Source organism: Lontra canadensis, unplaced genomic scaffold, assembly GCF_010015895.1.
Source record: "Lontra canadensis isolate GAN:19392208 unplaced genomic scaffold, GSC_riverotter_1.0 scaffold8, whole genome shotgun sequence".
NCBI classification, from domain to species: domain Eukaryota; kingdom Metazoa; phylum Chordata; class Mammalia; order Carnivora; family Mustelidae; genus Lontra; species Lontra canadensis.
In genome coordinates, this window is record NW_022631002.1 from 1,144,951 (window position 1) to 1,165,551 (window position 20,601).

At 54.9% G+C, this 20,601-nt stretch overlaps 1 protein-coding gene across 3 annotated transcripts in view; it reads right to left on the minus strand.

Moving 5' to 3' along the window:
* Window positions 1-20,601, minus strand: part of ZC3H18 (zinc finger CCCH-type containing 18) — a 58,918-nt gene that overhangs the window by 23,188 nt on the left and 15,129 nt on the right. For 2 of the 3 annotated variants that reach the window (XM_032853772.1, XM_032853773.1), the window contains exons 3-8: window positions 17,363-17,447; window positions 16,626-16,697; window positions 7,291-7,439; window positions 6,877-6,969; window positions 5,808-5,965; window positions 189-306 (exon numbers count right to left, since the gene is read on the minus strand). In XM_032853772.1, the coding sequence (XP_032709663.1) occupies window positions 189-306; window positions 5,808-5,965; window positions 6,877-6,969; window positions 7,291-7,439; window positions 16,626-16,697; window positions 17,363-17,447 (675 nt within the window). The remainder of the gene's footprint in view (window positions 1-188; window positions 307-5,807; window positions 5,966-6,876; window positions 6,970-7,290; window positions 7,440-16,625; window positions 16,698-17,362; window positions 17,448-20,601) is intronic. The other variant, XM_032853774.1, reaches the window with a different exon arrangement.

Sequence of the window (20,601 nt, forward strand, 5' to 3'; positions counted from 1 at the left end):
ACAGCAGGAACACAAACTAAAGGAAGTCTGTCTGCAGACCACCTCCCATTTAATCTCTGGATCTGATCTGCTTCTCCACAGAGGGTTAATCCGGGCTTGAAGCTGGTCCACTGGGCCAGCACGACGAGGCCCGTCCGAAGTCCCACACAGCGCGGAGGGCTCGCCGAGGAGCCGCGCGGCCCACTCACCCGGTAGTTATGGTACGGCTCCGTCTCCGTGTACTGCACCCGGAAGTTCTCGTAGTGCCCGCCGCGCCAGAAGCGCTCGATGTCGTAGTCGTAATACGGGTCCGCGTAAGGCTCGAGTCTGAAAACAGAGCCCAGAAAACAAACCTCACCACTTGGGAATATGAACGCCAGAACACGACATAAAATGTCGGCCAACGGAATCCGACACCACGTAAAGAGAACGGGCCGTGACTCAGGGCATTTATTCCAGGAGTGCGAGGCTGAGTGAACACGAGGAAATTCCTGCCTATACCACACATCGCGACAGGCTGAGAGAGAAAAACCACGGGACGGCACCGACGGCTGGCGGCAGCGTCTGGGACGAGAGGGCCCACCCCCGGTGGCAGTCTTGAAAGGAAGTGGCGGTGGCGCTTTCCGGGCATGGCTGCACACACGTGTCCACCGTGGACTCAAGCAACCTCTTACTCAACGGGAACAGACGGGCACTTCTCTAAGGCCAGGCCACAGCCTTCCTGAGCACCCACCGGCGGGACAGGGGCCCGGCCGCCGCAACCAGGAGGCAGCAGACCCGGCAAGAAGGAGCAGGATCCACACCCGGAAACTGAGACACAGTAAAGCCAACGCAAGCAGCCAGAGGAGCCCAGTGAGGCAGACTGAGACCAGATCAGCACCGCCCGGGAGGCCGAGCAGACCAGTCTACGTTTGCGACTGTCAGTGAGACGGACGGTGCTGCGGGACAAAGCATGGTAACCAGAAACAAGCAGAACGTGTGTCAGGAAAACTTCACAACACTCTCGAGAGCACATAAAGAAACGGAAAAATGTTCCACGCTCACGGATTGGAAGAGCAAACACAGTTAAAATACGTACACATACAGAGAGCCCAGGTCGCCCAGTCACCGAAGCGTCTGCCTTTGGCTCAGGTCATGATCCTGAGGTCCAGGGATGCATCAGGCTCCCTGCTCAGCAGGGAGCCTGCTTCTCCCTCTCCTGGCTCCGCTTGTGCTCTCTCTCGCTCTTTCTCTTTCTCTCTCTCTCAAATGAATAAAATCTTAAAAATAAACACATAAATACAATACCGACACAGTCCATGCAATCCGTACCAAAACACCACCGGCATCTTGCACTGTTGGTGGGAGTGCGAGCTGGGGCAGCCGCTCCGGGATACAGCGTGGAGGGTCCTCACGACGTTGACACTAGAGCTCCCCAATGACCCGGCACCTGCACTAACCGCTATTCACCCAAAGGATACAGAGATACAGATTCCAGGGGACATGTGCACCCTAATGTTTACAGCAGCTTTATCGACAACAGCCAAACTATGGGAATAGCCCAGGTGTCCATCGGCAGACGAAGGGATACAGAAGATGTGGGGTATACACACAAAGGGATTTTACTCAGCCGTCGCAAAACAAAATCTTGCCAGTTGCAATGATGAGGACGGAACTAGAGGCTATTATGCTAAGTGAAGTAAGTCGGAGAAAGACAATTATCATACGATCTCACTCATGTGGATGATTTCACTTGCATGGGGAATTTAAGAAACGAAACAGAGGATCAAAGGGAAGGCAGGGCTAAATAACGTAAGATGACATTGGAGAGGGACACAAACCATGAGAGACTCTTAACAGGGAACGAACTGAGGAAGGCAGAGGGTGGTTTGGGGAGGCTGGGGCTGGCAGGGAACGGGCACTGAGGAGGGCGTCTGTTAGGGTGAGTGCTGGGTGTTGTATGGAAGGGGCAAATCACTGATTTTTCCTCCAGAAATCAATATTGCACTGTATGTTAACTACCTAAAATTAAAACAAACGCACACAGAAAACATTGGAAAGACACAAAAACACGTGTGAATAAATGAGACGATGTTCCCTGTGTTCGGCGGGACGACTAGACACTACCAAGAAGTCAGCTACCTGTCGTTTATGTCCCAGACGCAGGGCCCTCCCAGTACACACAGCAGCGAGCCGCTGCGTGAGCTAGACGAGCTGGCCCGGGTGCGCTGCGAGACAGGCCAGGGAGATTAGCCAAGAAACACGCGCCCTCTGGGACACCACGTTAGGAGGCCTTTCTGGGGAGGAAAGGAATGGCCCACGGGAATGTGACGGGAAGCCCAGAGACAGACCCCAGCAGGGAGGATAGAAGAGCCTCCCACAGGGACGAGGCAGACTCGTCATCGATGGGGAAGGGACCACTGCTAACCACTGGGAGGGTGAGGAGACCCAGAGGACCCGCTCTGGGGGTGCCTGGGACCCCAATGGAGGAACGAGGAAATGTAGACCCAGCAACAGACGGGCGCTCTGCCAGGGATTTCTTGGCTCCAGGCCAACTCTCCCCTTTGAGTAAGGTGGCGGGGGGTACCGAGGCACCTGCAACCCAGAGACCTGCCGCTCGGGGTAGCCCTCAAGGCCCCTGCTTGATGGCCTCCAGCGAGGAGGCTGCTTTCTGGGAGGCCTCTCCCCCGGCTCCCTGGGACCCAGCAGACGCCCCCAAGGCTGGCTCTGGGGATGACAAAGCTCTTTCGTTCCAAGCAGCCAGACGTCTTCCAAAGCGCCTAAGCCGCATGTGACCCACGTCAGCTTGAAGACGAAAGCTGGGTGCGGCCAAGGCCGGGACGCAGGCCCCGCGGTGACAGCCCCATCGCAGCCCGCCGAGGCCCTAGCGAGTACATCCCCGGGCGGGCGTGAGGGTGTGCGTGCTCTCTAAGGAGGGCTGTTCTGGCCGATTCGTGTTTGGAAAGCGGGGTCAGCAGCGTGCATGTGGCCCCGGTCCTGCGGGACTGCTCGGCGCCAGAGGGGCAGGCCGTCAGGGCCCCGGTCCCCGGGCGACAGCGGCTCGGAGGACGCACCCCGGGAAGGGCTCCAGCCCAGGCCCCTGACTGCTGAGCGGTACTGTGGCCATCAGCTCCTGCCAAGGACCCGTTTCCTCGCGGTGGAACCCTGGGCCCGTGTGCCAGCCCCCTCCTCCGGTGGGCCCGGCACCGCGCCCCTGCTCCCCGCTGGCCCGGCTGCAGGGCAGAGACGCTCCTCTGGCCTCCCTCGCTCCTTTCTGAAACAGCCTCCACGCCCGCCGTGGGGCCTGACCCCCTGACGCCGAGATGAAGACAGGGGGCTCCCCGGCGGAGGGGACAGGCCTTCCCGTCGGCTGCGCGAGGTCCCGCGGGCTGGCCGGCGTCGGAACCCAGCGTCGCAGCGGTGGGAAGAAACTCATCCCGTCACCACCCGGGGTCTGTCTAGGAAAGCGCTGTTTTTACCAGCTGACCCTGTTAGACACATTCATTCCGATACCAGAGTGAAGAAAACACCCGTTTCCTGCCCTTTCCGCAGCCTCAGAGCCTCCTCCTGGCGCGCACCCCTGCGGGGCCGGAGCTGCCCGCACTGAGGCCACCAACGCCCCCGCATGACCGCGACTCAGCTCTCCACGCGCACAGCCAGCGGCGGGCCGGGCAGCCCAGGCCCCGGGAATGGGCGTCCGTGGCCTGGGAGCTCGGGGGAGGGCGGCAGAATCAGCCGCAAGGCTTGGCAGGAGCCGGCGGGACACCCCCAGGCCCGGGCACCCTGACACGGGCGTTTCTGACAACCCCCGCCCAGGTGCGCTGCTGGTCCCGCAGGCAGCCCCGAGCTCAGCCCTCGGCCCTGTTCCCTCCTTTCCTGCCCGGCACGCGTAGGGACCTTGGTCACGGGGCTGTTGCGCTGCTGGCTGAGGAGCACCTCAGCCGCGGGCGCCCGGGAAAGGAGAGCCGGTCATGCTGGGCTTTCTGAGCTCTCCACGGATGCCCTGGAACTGCCGTGAAGTCACCTGCCCGGTGGCCCCGCCGCCCCGCGCGCTGTCACGTGCCTTCCCTTCTGCCAGCTGCTCCGGAGAGCCCGGCACGTGCCACGGGGGCTGGGGAGGCCGCGGTGAAGGGCCCTCTGCGTCCTCGCCCTGCCCACCGCCCGCACCACTCCTGCAGCCCGGCCTCCTTGCCCGCCCCAGAGACGTCAGTGTGGCTGGCCAGCGTCCCCTCCTCAGTGACCGGAGTCCTACTGCCTCCTCCAGCCTCTCCCCTCCCTCCCTGCAGGGGTAAGGACGCTGCGTCCAGGCTTCCTGGATGGCCGGTCTTTCCGTTAAATGCTCTCCATTAAAATACCCCCGTCGGGGGGGCGTCTCCTCTGCTTAGTGGACCCCAGCCGACACAGCAGAGGTGGCTTCCCACCTGACCCACGCCAGGACCGTTCCCAGAGGTCCTCACTGACAAGGTCTGGTCGGGGCCCAGCACACGCGTGTCACAGAAGCCCCCAGTTCATGCTAAGGCACCGATGTCCAGATGGCCAACAGCGGTGAGCACCTGGCTTGAAGACCCTCTTCAGAGCTCCAGCTCCAGCCAGGGCTGGGAAACAGGGTCGGGGTGAACCCTGAGGTTCTAGAGCTCTTCTTTCAGTGCCCAGAGGACCACACCGAGGGAGCACCCTCTGCCCCGTGCTCGTCCCGTGCCCTGTACACACGCGTGAGCTCCCAGGGCTCTCCCCTCCCCCCACTCCCTGCAGGGCAAGATCCTCACCCGCCTTCGACACAAGGAGAACGTGAGGGCTCGGGACGGGACGGGGCCGCATGCCCTGGCAGACCGCTCCTGACTCCTGTGTTCCTGTCCGCGATCAAGGTACCTCCATACCCAGAATTAGGAACACAGAGGTCTGAACTCCATCTTTCAATCTCTACCCACTGACCTCTGGGCTGTTCCCTGCCATGACAGGCAGGACGGAAGAGCTTCCTCCCCTTCCTTTCTGCATACGGGACAGGAGGGCCCTGAGACAGCCTGGCGGGTGCGGGGCAGGGCGGTGGGGTCCCGAAGCATGAGTGCCGTAGGAGCCCCTCCCCTCTGCACCGCCTCCACCACCGCCGGCCCAGCCAGGCCCTGGAGACCGGCCCTTGCCTGCAGCACACGGGAATGCACATCGATACAAGCCTGACAGGAGGCTGAAGCCGGATGCCGCACCGTGCCTGGGAGCTGGGCCCACCCTGCGGCTGCTGCTCGGGGGAAACCTGCCGGATCCTGCCCCTCCGAGCGGAGCACAGCCCAGCCGGCCCCCCCGGGAACCGAACGCGGGCGGATGAGCGCTTTACCTAACGCTACGCGAGTCCTACAATTCTGACTCAGGGCTTTCGAACACGTGCGCCTTGGGAGTGAGTCTCCGAGAGCCCAGCAGTGGCACATCGGGGAGGAGAAGACGAAAAGGGTCACATCTGCCCAGTTCCTGGACTCTGGTGACAATCTCGTGGGTGCTGGGAGGAGGGCGGGCAGAGGCAGGGCAGAGGCAGGGCTCCTACCCCACCAGGGCTCCAAGAACAGGTGCAGAAGTTCTCCGAGCTCAGAGAGCGTGCAGGGAGCCGAGCCCTCCCCAGGCACACAGCCCTGCCCGGGCTGACACACTTCCTTCCCAGAGCAAAAAACCAAGTAAAGTGGATACAAAGAGTCCGAAAGGATCTTGGGGACGCCATTCTCAGTCCAGGACAGGGGACATGCATGGGCCCCCGATGCCTGAGGGAACCAATGTGTTGCCGCTCTCCAGAGCCCGGGGCTCACACAGCTGGCAGCAGCGCATACTCTATCGAAAGGAAAGGAAGACGCGGAACTGGTCCTTACACTGTGTCTCGGACATCTCTGGTGATCCGGTAATTCCAATCTCGAAAAACTTCATTCTCCTTGTCAAACTCCCGTTCGTCTTCGCCAATGGTCACCGTAAACCTTTTCTCTTCGAAATCAGGCTCCTGTTCTTTTCGAATGGTTGCTTTTTTTAAAACCTACCATTATAAGAAGGAAGACATTAATGCCGGTACTGTCAGGAAAAGCAAAGGGCAGCCTGTCCCGATGTGACCCACGGAGCTCCGGCCAGCATGGCAGAAGTGGCCCGCGAGCGCGTGCCGGGTGGGGGAGACGCGCCCCTGCTCCAGGTCAGGAGCGCGCCGTCTCTGCACCCGGCAGCTGGGACAGGCCCGCTCGGCAGTGCCCTAGAGCTCGCTCATGTTCCAGAAAGGGGTGAGAGAGCTGGCATCTCCTGGAAACAGTCCTCACACTGAGGTGGGGAACCCAGACTGTCACTCGGGGAGGAGGCCCACGTGTGGAGGGGAAGGGGAGGCCGCTTGTGGCAGAAAAGCCACATGAAGCGGTTCCAGCCTCAGAGGAAAGGCAGGACGGGGGGTTGTGTGCTGGGCGAGGGAGGAGAAGGGTTTTTAGTCTGTCACCTCACTCGAGAGAAGTGGGGACTCAGCAAGCAGGCCTGGTGCCGACAGACCACAAGGCTGACAGACAGCCGGGGCCAAGGTATGGCCCGGAACCAGAGACCAGGGAAGGAGGGGAGGGTGTGCGTGAGCACCGGGCCTCCTCGGGAGAGGACGGCTCCTCCGCAGGCACAGGCCCCCTATGCTAAGTCTCCGGGGAGTGGCTCTGGACAGCCGGGGGCTGCAGCACTAGCCGGGGTGGGGCCCACTACTGCCCAAGCCACAGGAAGGCAGCGGGCCTGTGCTGTGACCTCCCGCACCTTGGAGAGATCGACAGACATCGGTTTCCATTCACAACTCTACAGAGAAATCACAGAAATATACCCTCGCTTCAGAGACTTTACTGGGTTTTCAATCCTTGTCTCTGAATCAAAAAATGTTACTTTGGCTCAAGGGACCGCTGCTAGCATTTTCTTCTTGGGCTGTCTGGTTACCTCCTTCGCGTGCCGGAGTCCTCGTTCCCAGGCACTCTCTGTGGGGGGCTCTGGAGGGGGTGGAGGCAAAATTTCATCAACTACTGGCCCACCCTATTAAAAAATGAGAAGGGAGAAGTTGAGAAGCAAGCAAAACTTTACAATTTATACAGAAATGGGAGCAAAAAGCCCAGCAAGAGCATCAGCTAGCTGCATGGCACCTGCTCCCCCGGCCTCAGCCTGGCCCGACCCGCTGCCCGGCCTGAATCTACGATTACCTCCACATGGAGACACGGAAGCCTCTGGAAGGCAACTCAGTGACTGTGTGATGTCACAGAAGTGCCTTTCACACAAGCTGCTAACGTGCTGCAAGCTGAAGATGCAGAGAGCTTAGCTGTCCCACCTGCTAGCAGTTAGAGAAAGGGATTCACGCACCCACGGGTTGGCGGGCATCAGCGGGTGAGGTCCGAGAGGCGGGGCGCCGTTAGGCGGGAAAGGTTCGGCTTTGGTGATTAAGGAATAGTTGCCCTTGTCGTTGACTCCGGGATGTATAAACCTACAGTTCATTCCCCACGTGCAGTTCCCTATGGAGACAAAAGCCAGGTCAGGAAGGGGAGAAGAGAACCAGGGCGCACAGGTCAGCCTCCAGCCCGCTGTGCGTGCAGCGGCAGCCTGGGGCCCGTGTCAGGAGCAGCAGCTCTTGGAGGGCCTGGGGGGCGACCTGCGGGTGCTCCAGGGCTCCCACTGCAGCCCGCGCCACCTCACTGGCTGTGTGTACCTGAGCACGGACAGGCCCCATGGCAGGCGGCTGTGGCGGCAGAGCCAGAGCTGGGCCGCCCGGGCCCACTCCTCCCAGTTAACGGAGCCACCACCAGCCTTGCCCGGCCCCCACCTCCACACACGCACAAGTTCCGCGCAGGCCAGCTGGAAGGTGTGCGGCCACAGCCCGGACTGAGGAGCTTCCGTGAGCAGGACTACCTAAGGGCCCCCGAAAGGGAGGGGGGGGCTCGTGCGGTCAAGGAACCTGGACCCCGCTCCTAAGTCACTCTGGGAAGAGTTCCTCTCCCCCTAAGAAAAGCGAAGTCCTAGAGCGCCCCAGACGATCCCAGGCTGCCCCTGCTCTGTGAGGCGGTCTCCCGTGCAGGGGACGCGGCACCCCCAGAAGGGCTCTGAGGTGCGCGTGCGAGATCCTCAGCCTGACCCCAACACTCGGTCACCGCGGGAGTCCTGCCCGTCTGCTCAGGGCGTCTCTACCAGTTCCGTACACCGGCACTTCTCCCACCGGAAGTCTCACAAACCCTTCCAGGGTATCTCTCTGCTTAAAAATGCGTGAGAGACACAAGACGCGGAGGACTGTAACTCCCCGTCTGTTCACACTTCACACAAAATATTTTATGAAGTCGCCTTTTAGAATTATTCCGTAACAGAACACCAAGATTATTCAAGGAATCCACTAGACTTCTCAGAGCAGAAGGCAAGAAGTCCAAGTTTTAATTTAATCGGTAAGGGAATCACTTCCAAAAAATTTCACATGGTGGGGAGGACTCCCGCTCAGGCCGTGGAGCGTGTGACCTTGATCGCAGGGTCAGGAGTTTGAGCCCCATGGTGGGTGTAAAGATTACTTCAAAAAATAAATAAATAAAACACATGAATAAAAATAAAATTTAATTTTTAAAACATGTAATGTCCATATAAGCACAAATATGGCATAAATAAATGTTTTTAAAACATTTCAAGGGGTTCACACATAGTTAAATTTTAAACCATCTTTTAATATATATTCCCTTCTAAATGTAATAGTCCACTTGAATGTTTCTATCAACAAAACACATTTTTCCTTGTATAATGTAAGTTAAAGAGAAATAATCATTTGGTATTTAGGAAAAGGCTAAATTTACCTTTTAGGCATCATGAATATTTAAACTTGGATTAAAACCAACCTAATAACGTACTGAGCTGAATTGAATGCAAAATAAAGTATGCTTAAAATAATTCTCTGGAAATGCAAAAATGACTTTTAAAATTCTTAAGAGCACTGGAGAAATCACACTTAAGCCAGAGGTTAGAAAACATTATACTACGAGGAGTTCAGGTCCCAGAGTCGCAGAGAGCTTTACTGAAAACAGACCCTGGACGCAGTCCCGCATGTACATAAGGGATTCCAAACACTGCCAAGCCCTTCCCTATCTAAGTGTCACAGAGCTCGCCCGGCACCCTCACTGCTGGGCAGGTACAAGACCAACGGAGACTTTCTGCAGAAAGTCTGCAAGTGCAGGAAAGTATTAATAGCCTAAGCCCCGAGTTCCCATAACTTTTTTAAGCTAACATACGTACCTGGGTGGTAGATAAATGGGTATTTGGTAATCTCTGTTCTTTTTTGTACATAAAATATTTTACTGAAAAGACTTTACTTATTTTAGAGAGCGAGAGAGCGAGGGGAAGTGTGCAGGGGAGGAGCAGGGGGGAGGGGAAGGGGAGAGGAAAGACGCCCAAGCAGACCCCATGCTGAGCGTGGAGCCCGGTGTAGGGCTCGATCTCACAACCCTGAGACATTGACGTGAGCTGGAACCAAGAGTTGGGATGCTATCCAGGCGCCCCATATGTAAAATATTTTCAAAATGAAAACAAAACATCACCCAACGAGTCTACAGACAAAAAAGATCTTTTCTTGGTCCACCAGGCAGGGGAGAAAAGACGAAGGGAAGACATCAGTCAGGAGTGCCAGAGGCAAGAGCAGCAGCCTGTGCCCCCTGAGACGTTGTGGGGTGACAGGAGCTTGGCCTCGTGCACTCTGTGCGCCTGGGTGTGCAAAGATCCTGGCTGGACGTGTCTTGACTCCTAGCCAGCAAATATAAGAAGGCCGTGCTCCGGGCAGAAGGTCTTCAAATACCTACCACCAGCACAGATGCCCGGCACACGCAGGCGAGGGAGCGTGAGAGCTCCCGGCAGACTTCTTTTTTTTTTATGATTTTATTTAAATTTTAAAGATTTTATTTATTTTATTTGACAGAGAGAGAACCAGAGAGCACAAGCAGAGAGAATGGCAGAGGAAGAGGGAGAAGCAGGCTCCGTGCTGAGCAGAGAGCCCAATGCAGGGCTCGATTCCAGGCCCCTGGGATCATGACTTGAGCCAAAGGCAGAGGCTTAACCATCTGAGCCACCCAGCTGCCCCTATTTTTTTTATGATTTTATTTTTAAGTCATCGCTACACCTGATGCAGGACTTCAACTCAAAACCCCGAGATCAAGATTTGCACACTCTGTCGACGGAGCCAACCATCCACTAGCCTTTTAAAAAGTGAATTTTTATCTGTGTAGAAAAAAGCCTGGAAAGAAACACCCCAAACTGTTGGATAGTAAAAAGACTTTTATCTTTTACTATCCTCTCTGTCAGTAATACTTTCATAATTTAAAAAAGCATTTTGTTTAGGGAAAAATATTCTCTAGAAAATGGAGGAAAAATCTTGCTATAAAACTGTATGTTCTTCTACTTCCAAAGGAAGCTTCACAAATACAGAATTTATGTGGACTGTGCCCCTGACCAGGGGAAGAAACAGGTTCCTAATGATGTGAGGACCCCAGGCAGGGACCTGGGCACAAGCCAGCAGGGAACAAGGAGACATGGAAGCGTGGTCACAGCGGCAGGACAGGGGACAAGATTCTTCATGTTGGCATATACGTGGCTTCGAAGGCACTGATCATGTTTCTTAACTGAACGGCAGCATCTTAGTAACTACTGTTTTCTATCATCATGTATGCCGCTGCGGACAGTGTCATTTTAAATATACGAAATATTTATAGGTAAGAAATAAAAATAACATAAAAATGCATCCAAATACTCTAAAAGGGATTCAGCGACGTCTCCATGCTTCCAGGGCCTTCTGCCGGAGATAGTGAGCAATTTGCTGGGGGTGGGTTAGTCAGTCAGTCGATGAACCCACCCGGTTTCCCCTGCTTATACCACACGCCGTGTTGACCCTGCTTCTCTTCACTAAACCACAGATGTATGAAAAGGGAACTGTGTGCACAGTACCCACACACCCGTGACCAGTGAGACAGGCACAACCTTTGCAGAAAACCTAGAGGCTCTTCTGCAGTGATCAGAGGAACTGCACCCAGAGACGATGGACACCAAAGCCACGTCTGTGTGTGGCAGTAGCCCACCGCTCACAACCACACACCTGACAGATCAAGGACCCAGCCGGCTTCTCCTGCAGCGTGGAACGTCAGGAGAAGAAAGCCACATGTGCACACGCTGGGTCCAGACACACGACGAGAGTTAACACGTCTCGCTGTCGCTCGGCCTGGCGGTCAGTACGGCGCAGCGCTCGCACCGTTTACAGGGCCTCGCTGCGTCGCGAGGGAGTCTGCGAGTGTTATCTCTAAATAAGACACGGTGGGCCCACTTCTGGGAGTCTGAGTAACTCAGAACAGAAAACAGCAGGACTATAAAAGTCAAGAGGTTTAAAGTGCTTCGTGGTTTTAAGAAATTACCACTGAAAGGAAGGCAGAATATGAAAAAACCTAATCATCCAATATTAAGGACCAACCTAGAATCTACAAACGTGTGTCCTAACGAGCATCAAGTCTGCGGACCATCACGGGCAAGTTCCTGAGAGAACATAAAGGAGCACATTCCTTTCCCATTTCACAGACAACCGGTCCCCTCTCGTGGTACCGGAGATAAAACCGTAACTTCTCTAAGGAAACCCTGCACTGCACCGGGGAAAGAATTCCAATAGTGCGTGGGCGGCTTCTCTGTAAATGAGGCAGACCTGAAACCAGAAGTTCTTTGACGTTTAAGTCTTAGGAACCCAAAGAGTCACAAATGGGTCCTACCTATCGGTATTTACTATAGACATTAAGACTGAAAAAGTTTAAAAAGACACAGCACGTGCCACGTGTAACTTATGCTGACAATACAGTAACATAAATACTCGTGAAAACTTTTAAAAATACTTAGTGACACAAGCAGCCTTCCCTGCTTTTTTGCAAACCTCTCCAGCTGACAGGGACATGGGACAGCAGTGCTCTCGTCGCCTTCTGCTTTCAGTTCACCGGGATGGCTGGTTTGGCTGGAGCAGGTGAAGGGGAAGCCAGCCTCACGCCGAGGCGCAGCAGGGCTGCCGTTAGCGGCCGCGCGGGGCCTGGAACCCTTGTGCTGAATGTTTCCGACTGTGGCGCTGATGCCCGCTGGTCCACCTTGCGCTGCAAGCGGGCCTCCTGCGCGGGTGTGACTCTGTGACGCCACGCACTGGTCACTCGGAAAAGTCATCAAGCACCGCAGGTGGACAGTCAGGCCCTCCAAAATCCTGACTTTCACGTAAGAGCCTGAAGCTCCAGCTTAGCCAAAGATACTGGCAGCTGCTCTACCGCAGGTGGCAGGCTCAATTTGTTTCAGAGGACACTGTGTTCTGTGTCACCGCAGCGGTCCCCGCTCACAGCACAAGCCTCACAGCCTCCTGGAGACGCGACCATGCCTCCCTGGGCGGAAGAGGGGCTCCGGGGGCGCCCCCATCTCGTCATGCGGAATGTGGGAAAGACCAGCACTGCGGGGTCTTCCTGGGGCCATGGACATGCTCTACAACTGGACTGTGGTGACGGCCACACAACTTGGTAAATTTAATAAAAGTTATTAAATTGTATGCTTAAAACATGAGTTTTAGGGCATGGATATTATACCTCAAGTTTTTTTTTTAGAAAACCTGCACTCAAATGTAAAATTTAATTATAACTCTTACTGTTCTCTTAGAGACATCATTACGCGAAACTGCTGTCACTGAACCCTGAGTGTGTGGCGGTCAGCCCCATTACCAGCTCACGACCACAGAAGTAGTTTTGACCTCAGGGTCCCTTCAAAGAATTTTAAGAGCCCCTACGGGTCTGCAGACCACATCTGAAGATCTTCTGCTTTAAACATAAAAGAGAATGCAGGGATTCAAAAAAGGCAATGAACATTTCTCTGAAGAAAAGAGACTGTTCAAATGGCCAACGGGCTCATGACGAGACACTCAGCATCACTAATCACTATGGAAACGTAAATCAAAACCACCACGAGATACCATCTCTCATCAGGATGCTTACTACCAAAAAGTCAGGTCACACTAAGTGTTGGTGAGGAGGCCCCGGGTCCCTGTGCACCATGGATGGGGATCCAATGCGCTATCGCTCCCATGGAAAAGAGTACGGGGGCTCCTTGAGGAATTACAAAGAGGATGACTGCACGATCCGGGAGTTCTGGCACTGGGCACACAGCTCCAAAATTCCCAAGCAGCGTCCTGAAGACACATGCACAGCTATGTTCACAGCAGCAGAAAGACAGACACAACCCGTGTCCACACCACTGGATGAACGGATACACAAACCACGGTGTACGCACGGTGGACCACTAACCCAGGAAAGGAAGAGCGCCCCGGTGGGGCACAGGCGTTGATCGTCTGTCTTTGGCTCAGCTCATGATCTCACGGTCCTGGGATCGAGACCCACATCGGGCTCCCTGCTGGGCGGGAAGCCTGCTTCTCCCTCTCCCACTCCCCCTGTTTGTGTTCCCCCTCTCGCTGTGTCTGTCAAATAAATAAATAAAATCTTAAAAAAAGAGAAAAGAACTCTGACACCTGCTAAAACTCAAATGAACCCCAAGAACAGCAGGATGAGGGAAGTAAGGCGGTCACAGAAAAACAGGAATCGTGTCTTTCCACTCACACTGGGCACCTAAAGCAGACAAATTCAGGTAGAAGAACGGTGGTGGCCAGGGCCTGCGGGAAGGAGGAATAGGAAGTGATTGTTAATGGCTACAGAGTTTCAGTTTTACAAGAGGGAAAGAGTTCTAGAGACGACAGGGTGACGGCAACAAAGTGAACACACACGAACGTATGCTCTGAAACAGTTAAGATGGCAAACCTCACCTCAGGCATATTTTACCAAATTCTGTGTGTGTGTGTGTGTGTGTGTGTGTGAGAGAGAGAGAGAGAGAGAGAGAGAGAGAGAGAAGGGGTGGAGGGACGGAGAGAAGGGGTGGAGGGACGGAGAGAACGGGGGGAAACAGGAAGGAGCAGGGGCAAGGTCTGGCCCACAGAACAGGCAGGCACTATTAACGACTGGCTCAGTCAGAAACCCGAAGTAGGCCACAATTTAAAGAAAATGTCATTTAGGCCTTCACAGCACTTTATACACTTTATACATCTTGATGGTTCAACATAAATACACCAGAGGCAGAAACACACCGCAAACGAAACACTGGTGCTTAAGAACGTTTCCATTTAGGGGCGCCTGGGGGGCTCAGCGGGTTAACTGTCTGCCTTTGGCTCAGGTCATGATCTCAGGGTCCTGGGATCGAGCCCCACATCGGGCTCTCTGCTCAGCGGGGAGCTGGCTTCCCCCTCTCTCTGCCAGCTGCTCCCCTTGCTGGTGCTCTCTCTGTCAAATTAGTAAAATCTTTTAAAAAATGTTTCCATTTTTATTTCTAAGTACATTTCATTGTCCATGGTCACAAATACCAATGTATCCATTTGGACAATTAATGATTAATCTGCAGAAACCTTTTAATAGGAATGTAACTAACAAATTTTCTTAGAAAGAATTTTCAAATTAAGATAGATTTCACATACCACAAAATACCTCCATCTACAGAGCGTAATTTAGTGAGCTTCAGTACGGACACAGGAGGTGCGCAGCCGTTGCCCTGCGAGGAAGCCCAGTACTCCCTGGCCATCACCTCCACTGTCCACTCCCACGCCCTCTCTCCTCCCAGGTTCTGCAGCTTAGACAATGACTAACCCAGTTCCTGCCCCGATAGATCCATTCTGGGCGGTTCGCATAGACGGAAACACACAAATGGGACACTTTATTGTCCGTCTTCTCTAAGTGGCAGAGTGTCCCTGGGGTGCGCCTGCGCAGTGGGGTCTGCTCTTCCTGAGCTGTGGGCTGGCGTGGCGTCCCGCTGTACGACAGACCACACTGTGTGGGACCACTTCTGAGCTGGTGGACACGTGGGTTGTTTGTACCTGCTGGCTATTTTGAACACTGCTTTTACGAAGAGTCACATACGATTTTTGTGTGGGTGTACGTTTTCCTGTCTCGCGGGTAGAGACCCAGAAGCAAAAGTGACTGGGTCACGGAGAGCTCTACCCTCTCCTGCTCTTGGGGCCGCCGCCTGTTCTCCGGTGCCTGCACCGTTCTGCGCTCCCGCCAGTGTGAAGGTTTCAGGTCTCCGCATCTCGTCTAACACAACAAATTCTGTATTATTTTTAAAGTGACTTCTCTTGCTAATAAACGGAACTTACACGAACTCATCTCGATTTAATACCAAGCTTAAAAACTGAAGGTTAAGCAAAAACATTTTCACCCAAAAAACCTCGCATAACTAAGAAAAGAAGCAAGAGATGTGTTCTAGAACCCCCAGAGCATCAACCATTTCTTTTTGTACAGTATCACACTACTCTGCAGAATGAACAAGTGTGGGCAGGAAAGGTAAACATATACTTAGAAGCAAAGTCTGAAACGAGTTACCAATTCTGCGCAATCGAGCTGCAGAGAAGGCCGGCTGCCGCTAGCCTCGGATTTCCCCGCAGAAAGCCGTGCCGCTGGCCTTTGTCTCTGAAACCCAAGCTGGGCATTTCACTGGACTCTGGAGGGACCTCCCTCCCGCTGCGAAGTGGCTCTGGGGACCATAGGGTCCACGGAGACGGTGCCCGGTCCCTGCCCACGAGGCAAGTCCTGAGGACGCTGAGCTGCAGGCCCAGCAGCAACGTCACGTGCTGCTGCTCGACTCTGGAAATTGCCTGAGTGCGGTGGCCCCGTGCACTGCAGCCTCTGTGGCACGGACGGGTGGCGCTGCCTCCTGCCGGCGGAGCCCCCGGCTAGTCCCGATGGGCCGGCCTGGATGCTGAGCCACAGTCTGACCACACCACACGTACACCTATGTGAGCACGTACGCACTGGTCTCCTCTGTCACCTAGAAATTTCAAAGGTGCACTGACATCATTTATGCCCATATAATTATGGAAAAGAAGTCCTCTGCGTAAGTTAAAATTTTCTGAAATGTTAACATTTCAAACACTGAAACTTTTTTTAAAGCAGGCTCCATGTCGAGCGTGGAGCCCAAGGTGCACTTCGAACTCATGACTCTGAGATTGAGACCTGAGCCGAGATCAAGAGTCAGACACTTAACCAACTGAACCACCCAAGCAACCCCTCAAACACCAACATTTTAAAGAACTGTCAAGAACCGACTTCCTAAGACATACCACACACTTTGCATTCTCAGGGTGCCCACACTGCCCACGGCGTCACTGGCAGCCACTCTCCCGAGGGCAGAACGCACGTGGCCACACAGCGGAGCTCACCACACGCACGTCTACCTCCAAGGAGTCTCCTCTCCGCAGAAACCGCAGCCGGGTGTACATGGCACAGGCCCGGAGTGCGCGCCCCAAAGAGGGAGCTGACCCGGGTCCTGAGCGCATCGGCTCCCTGGTCCCAGCGCCCCCTCTGCACCGCGTCATCCTGAGTGTCGGGAGAGGGCCCTCCAGGGGCCGCTCAAGGGCAGAGCCTGCCCTCTCGGGAAGGTGAGACTCCACCGTCCCCTGCTGTCCCCCCTCCACGTGCCATCCGCAAGGCTCCCGTGAGCCTCCAGTGCCTCTAAGAACAGCGGTCCACGACCGCTCTCTGCCCCTCGGAGCCTCCCCCTTCCTTCTGGCTTCACATCAGAATGCTGGATCCAGGAGAAAGAAGTCTGGCCTCCGGAACAGAGAGTGAGTATCGTAGACTTTGTACCTGTCCCCTGGCCTCTGAAGGGCATGGAATGTGACACTGGTGCAAGAGGAGTGGACAATGCTGCCACAACATCTGGAAAAGAAGTACAGGAAGCCCTTGTGAAATCACGGGGCCGCGAGCGAGGGTGCCCAGGGCCAGAGTGAGGCGGGACCAACACAAGCATCTTCCTACCTGTGCACGGACAGCGTGGAACTACAAGGACCGCGCCCCAACTACTGCCGCTCGGCACGGCGACCCTCGCGGACCGGGGTTCGCACTGCCATTCCCGGGTCTGCCCCGCTCCGCGCCTCTGCCGCCTGTCCCAGCCACCTGGCTTGCGCCGTACACCCTCCCGGAGCGAGCGGGCCGTGCTGCACTCAGAGCCGCTCCATTCAGAGGGAAGGGTGTACTTCGGCTTTAATACATTTAGCAAAAAAGTGGCAACTTTCCTTACAGTTGTGGGAAAATGTCTGCACTGGTGCCTGGGACGTCTGGCCTTAGGGAAAGGGAATGATACTGTCGCCATGAGAGCTATGGTTCTCTAGAACAGGTGGGCCTGGAACCACAAGTGTGAAAATGGCAAGTCTGGCCCCCTCCAAGTCAGTCAAGTGAGGCAAAGACCCACGAAGGACTGATGCCAACACTGCCACCAATGGTCACGGTCTGGCCCCAAGAACAGCCTCGCACAGCTTCAGAGCTGAACCACTACCAGAGTCCCGGGAAAAGCCAAGGCCACACCAGGCCTCTTGGACAATTACCTTTCATGAAGAATCGGCAGGTGGGGCGCGGCCTCACCTTCCGGTCACTGGGGTCCTTTACTTCGCCCTCCTCCAGATCATCATCCTGAAATAGAGACAACAGGACTTGAGAGGGAATCACCTTAACGAGAGAAAGGAGGTGGGAGGGGCATCGGCCAACAGGCACGGCTTCCCCCGACCAGAACAGACATTTTCTCAAGACTGGTGTTTGGCCGCTCGGCAATTCATCTTCCCAACCCAGATTCCTCAGCCGGCACGATGGGGCTGTGTCACGCTCGCCTCCGAGACCGAGGCACAAAGAGGAACACCAAGTAAAAATACCCCGGGACACAGGCAAGGCAGACACGAAGCAGGGCTTCACCACGGCTCCCTTCATTAGCAATGCTGGGCAGAAAACGTTCCACTTCAGGTTTTTAATACTCCCAACGTTTCAACAAGATTTATAGAGCAAAATATTTATGCTCTTTTTTAAAGATTTATTTTCATTTATTTTAGAGAGAAAGAGAGTGAGAGAGAGACAGCGCATCAGTGGGGAGAGGGACACAGAGAGCCGTAAGCAGACTCCCCAGCAAGTGCGGAGCCCCAAGTGAGATCACGGACGGAGCTGAAATCAAGAGTCAGACACTTAACCAGCCACGTCAGCAGGTGCCCCAGAATATTTTATGTTCTTAAAACTAAACACTGTCGGGGCACCTGGGTGGCTCCACTGGTTACGCGTCTGCCTTTGGCTTGGGTCATGATCTCAGGGTCCTGGACTGGCTGAATTCCACGTTAGGCTCTCAGCTCAGTGGGGAGCCTGTTTCTCCCTCTCACTCAAATAAATAAAATCTTAAACAAAAAAAACAAAACAAAACAAAAAAACTAAACACTCTAGGGCACCTGAGGGGCTCCATCAGTGAAGCGTCTGCCTTTGGCTCAGGTCATGATCCCAGGGTCCTGGGATCAAGTTCGGAGTCAGGCTCCCTGCTCAGTGGGGAGTCTGCTTCTGCCTCTCCCTCTCCCTCTCCCTGCCACTCCCCCTGCTTGTGCTCTCTTTCTCTCTCTCTCACTCAGATAAACAAAACCTTAAAAAAAAAAAAAAAGGAACAAAATGTTCTGGTATATTTCAAAGTGGCTCCTTAAAAAAAAAAAATAAATAAGCACCTCCGTCCTCTAATTTAAAAGCCTAGGGCTGGGGAAGAGGGAGGTCAGTCAGACCCAGGCCCCTCTCTCTGTAGTCCAGAGCTCCTAACCCTGGCTGTCAAGTCTTGACATGACGCAGGGGCTTTGAAAACACGGGAGCTTGGGTGGGTCTCGCCCTCAGGGATTCCCAAGAGCAGCCGCCATCCGGACTACTATTCTGTGCCGTGGCCAGCTGCCAGTACCCCAGGGCCTCAGTCCCAATGACCTGCAGCGACACCCGCCTGTGTCCCTCAGCTGAGCCCCCAGCCCCAGGGGTCGCCTGCAGGCCAGAGCGAGTACGCAGCCACCCCACTGACATTTCTGCCGGGAGGTCTGAGATGGAGCCCCGTGTCCGAGCCTGTTCCAAGCCACCCAACCCAGGGGGTCACACGGGGCAGGCTGTGGGACTCGTGGGAGCATCTCCCCTCTCCTGCAGCGTCGCGCTCATCCAAGTACGGCCCAGTTCCACCCAGTCTGGAGCCACTTCCTGCCTCGTGCCCCACTCTCTCCTGACTGCCCACATGCAGTGGCCTTTCGGACCCCAGCCTCCTTCTCCCTTCTCCGTTTCTGTTAACGCGCAGCTCGTCCCATTTTCAGATGGCAGGTGAGTCTCCACCCTCAGCTCCCTACCCCCAGCTCCCTTTGTGACAGATCTTGGCCACCACGGCCCTGCCCGACTGAACAGGAGCTCTCCCAGGCCGGACTATGTCACGTCCAAGCACAGCATTGGGCTCCTGGCCAATGGTAAGTATCTGTTTAATGAAAAAATACTGAAGTCAAACCCTGGGTTTCTGATGACTTATTTATTTATTTATTTTTTAAGATTTTATTTATTCATTTGACAGACGGAGATGAGAAGCAGCCAGAGAGAGAGGAGGAAGCAGGCTCCCCGCTGAGCAGAGAGCCCCATGCGGGACTCGATCCCAGGACCCCGGGATCATGACCTGAGCCGAAGGCAGAGGCCCCAACCCACTGAGCCACCCAGGCGCCCTCTGATGACTTATTTTTAAAGCTTAGGTATTTGTATCATTTCTGCCTTGAAAATGTTTACTTACTACAAAAGCATTTTAGGGGTACCCGAGTGGCACAGTTGGTTAAGTGTCCAACTGCTGGTTTCGGCTCCGGTCATGGTCTCAGGGTTGGCAGATGAGCCCCGTGCGGGGGTCCGTGCTCAGGGTGGAGTCTGCTTGAGGACTCTTCCTCCCTCCCCCCGCCCCTCCCCACTGCACAGGTGTGCACTCTCTAGTAAGTAAATCTAAAAAAACCCAACATTTTATAGTGAAAAGAACACCTGCTAGAAGGTTATATCCCTTAAGAAGCAACAGAATGACTTTTCTTTGAAAAAGATTAAATAATTTATTCAAGGACTTTTTTAGTCCCCAGAACGTACTCATCGTCTAGCTGAGGCCCGTCCCTTTTGCACACCAGCACCGCCTCCCCACTCCCCGACCGCAGGACCATTTCCTTGCGTCTCAGAGGGCACGTGCACCCTTCACGTGCGGGACAGAGCACCGCTCTCCTCTGGCCCTTAGTGTCTTCTTTTTACGACTGTCCTCACAGAGGCGACTGCTAGGCCAACCCTTCCTGGGCGGTTTACACAGGCTCAAACGGAAAGCAGGTTCTTCGGTCATTAGGGAAGCGAGCTCTTTTGAAAGATTACAAGCCATTCGAGTCTCTGCTTCACTTGGGAATTAAGGCACAGGAGCGGAGATGAGGAGAGCAGGTCCGTAGTCAGCTCACAGCAAGGGCACCGGGTGAGATTTAAGGAGATGTTTCTGCAAAGCTGGGACTTCCAACACTTGGCAGAACAGGAAGGAGAACCAGCCACCCATCTCCAGACTGGTGAGTGGCCATGTGAGCCAGAGAGCAGTCCTGCGCAGCTGCTGGAAACGCTCTGTGACAGACCTAGCAATGCACGGCAGAGCACTCACGACACGACGTCCCCCGGAGATCCCTGCTGGCTGCCGCCCCCCGCCAGCCCCCACACCCGCCAGAATGGAGACGGACGCCTGTCCCTGGTGCTAGGCTGGGTTTATGGGCTCCCCTTCAATTAAAAAACAAACGAGAACAATCAATAA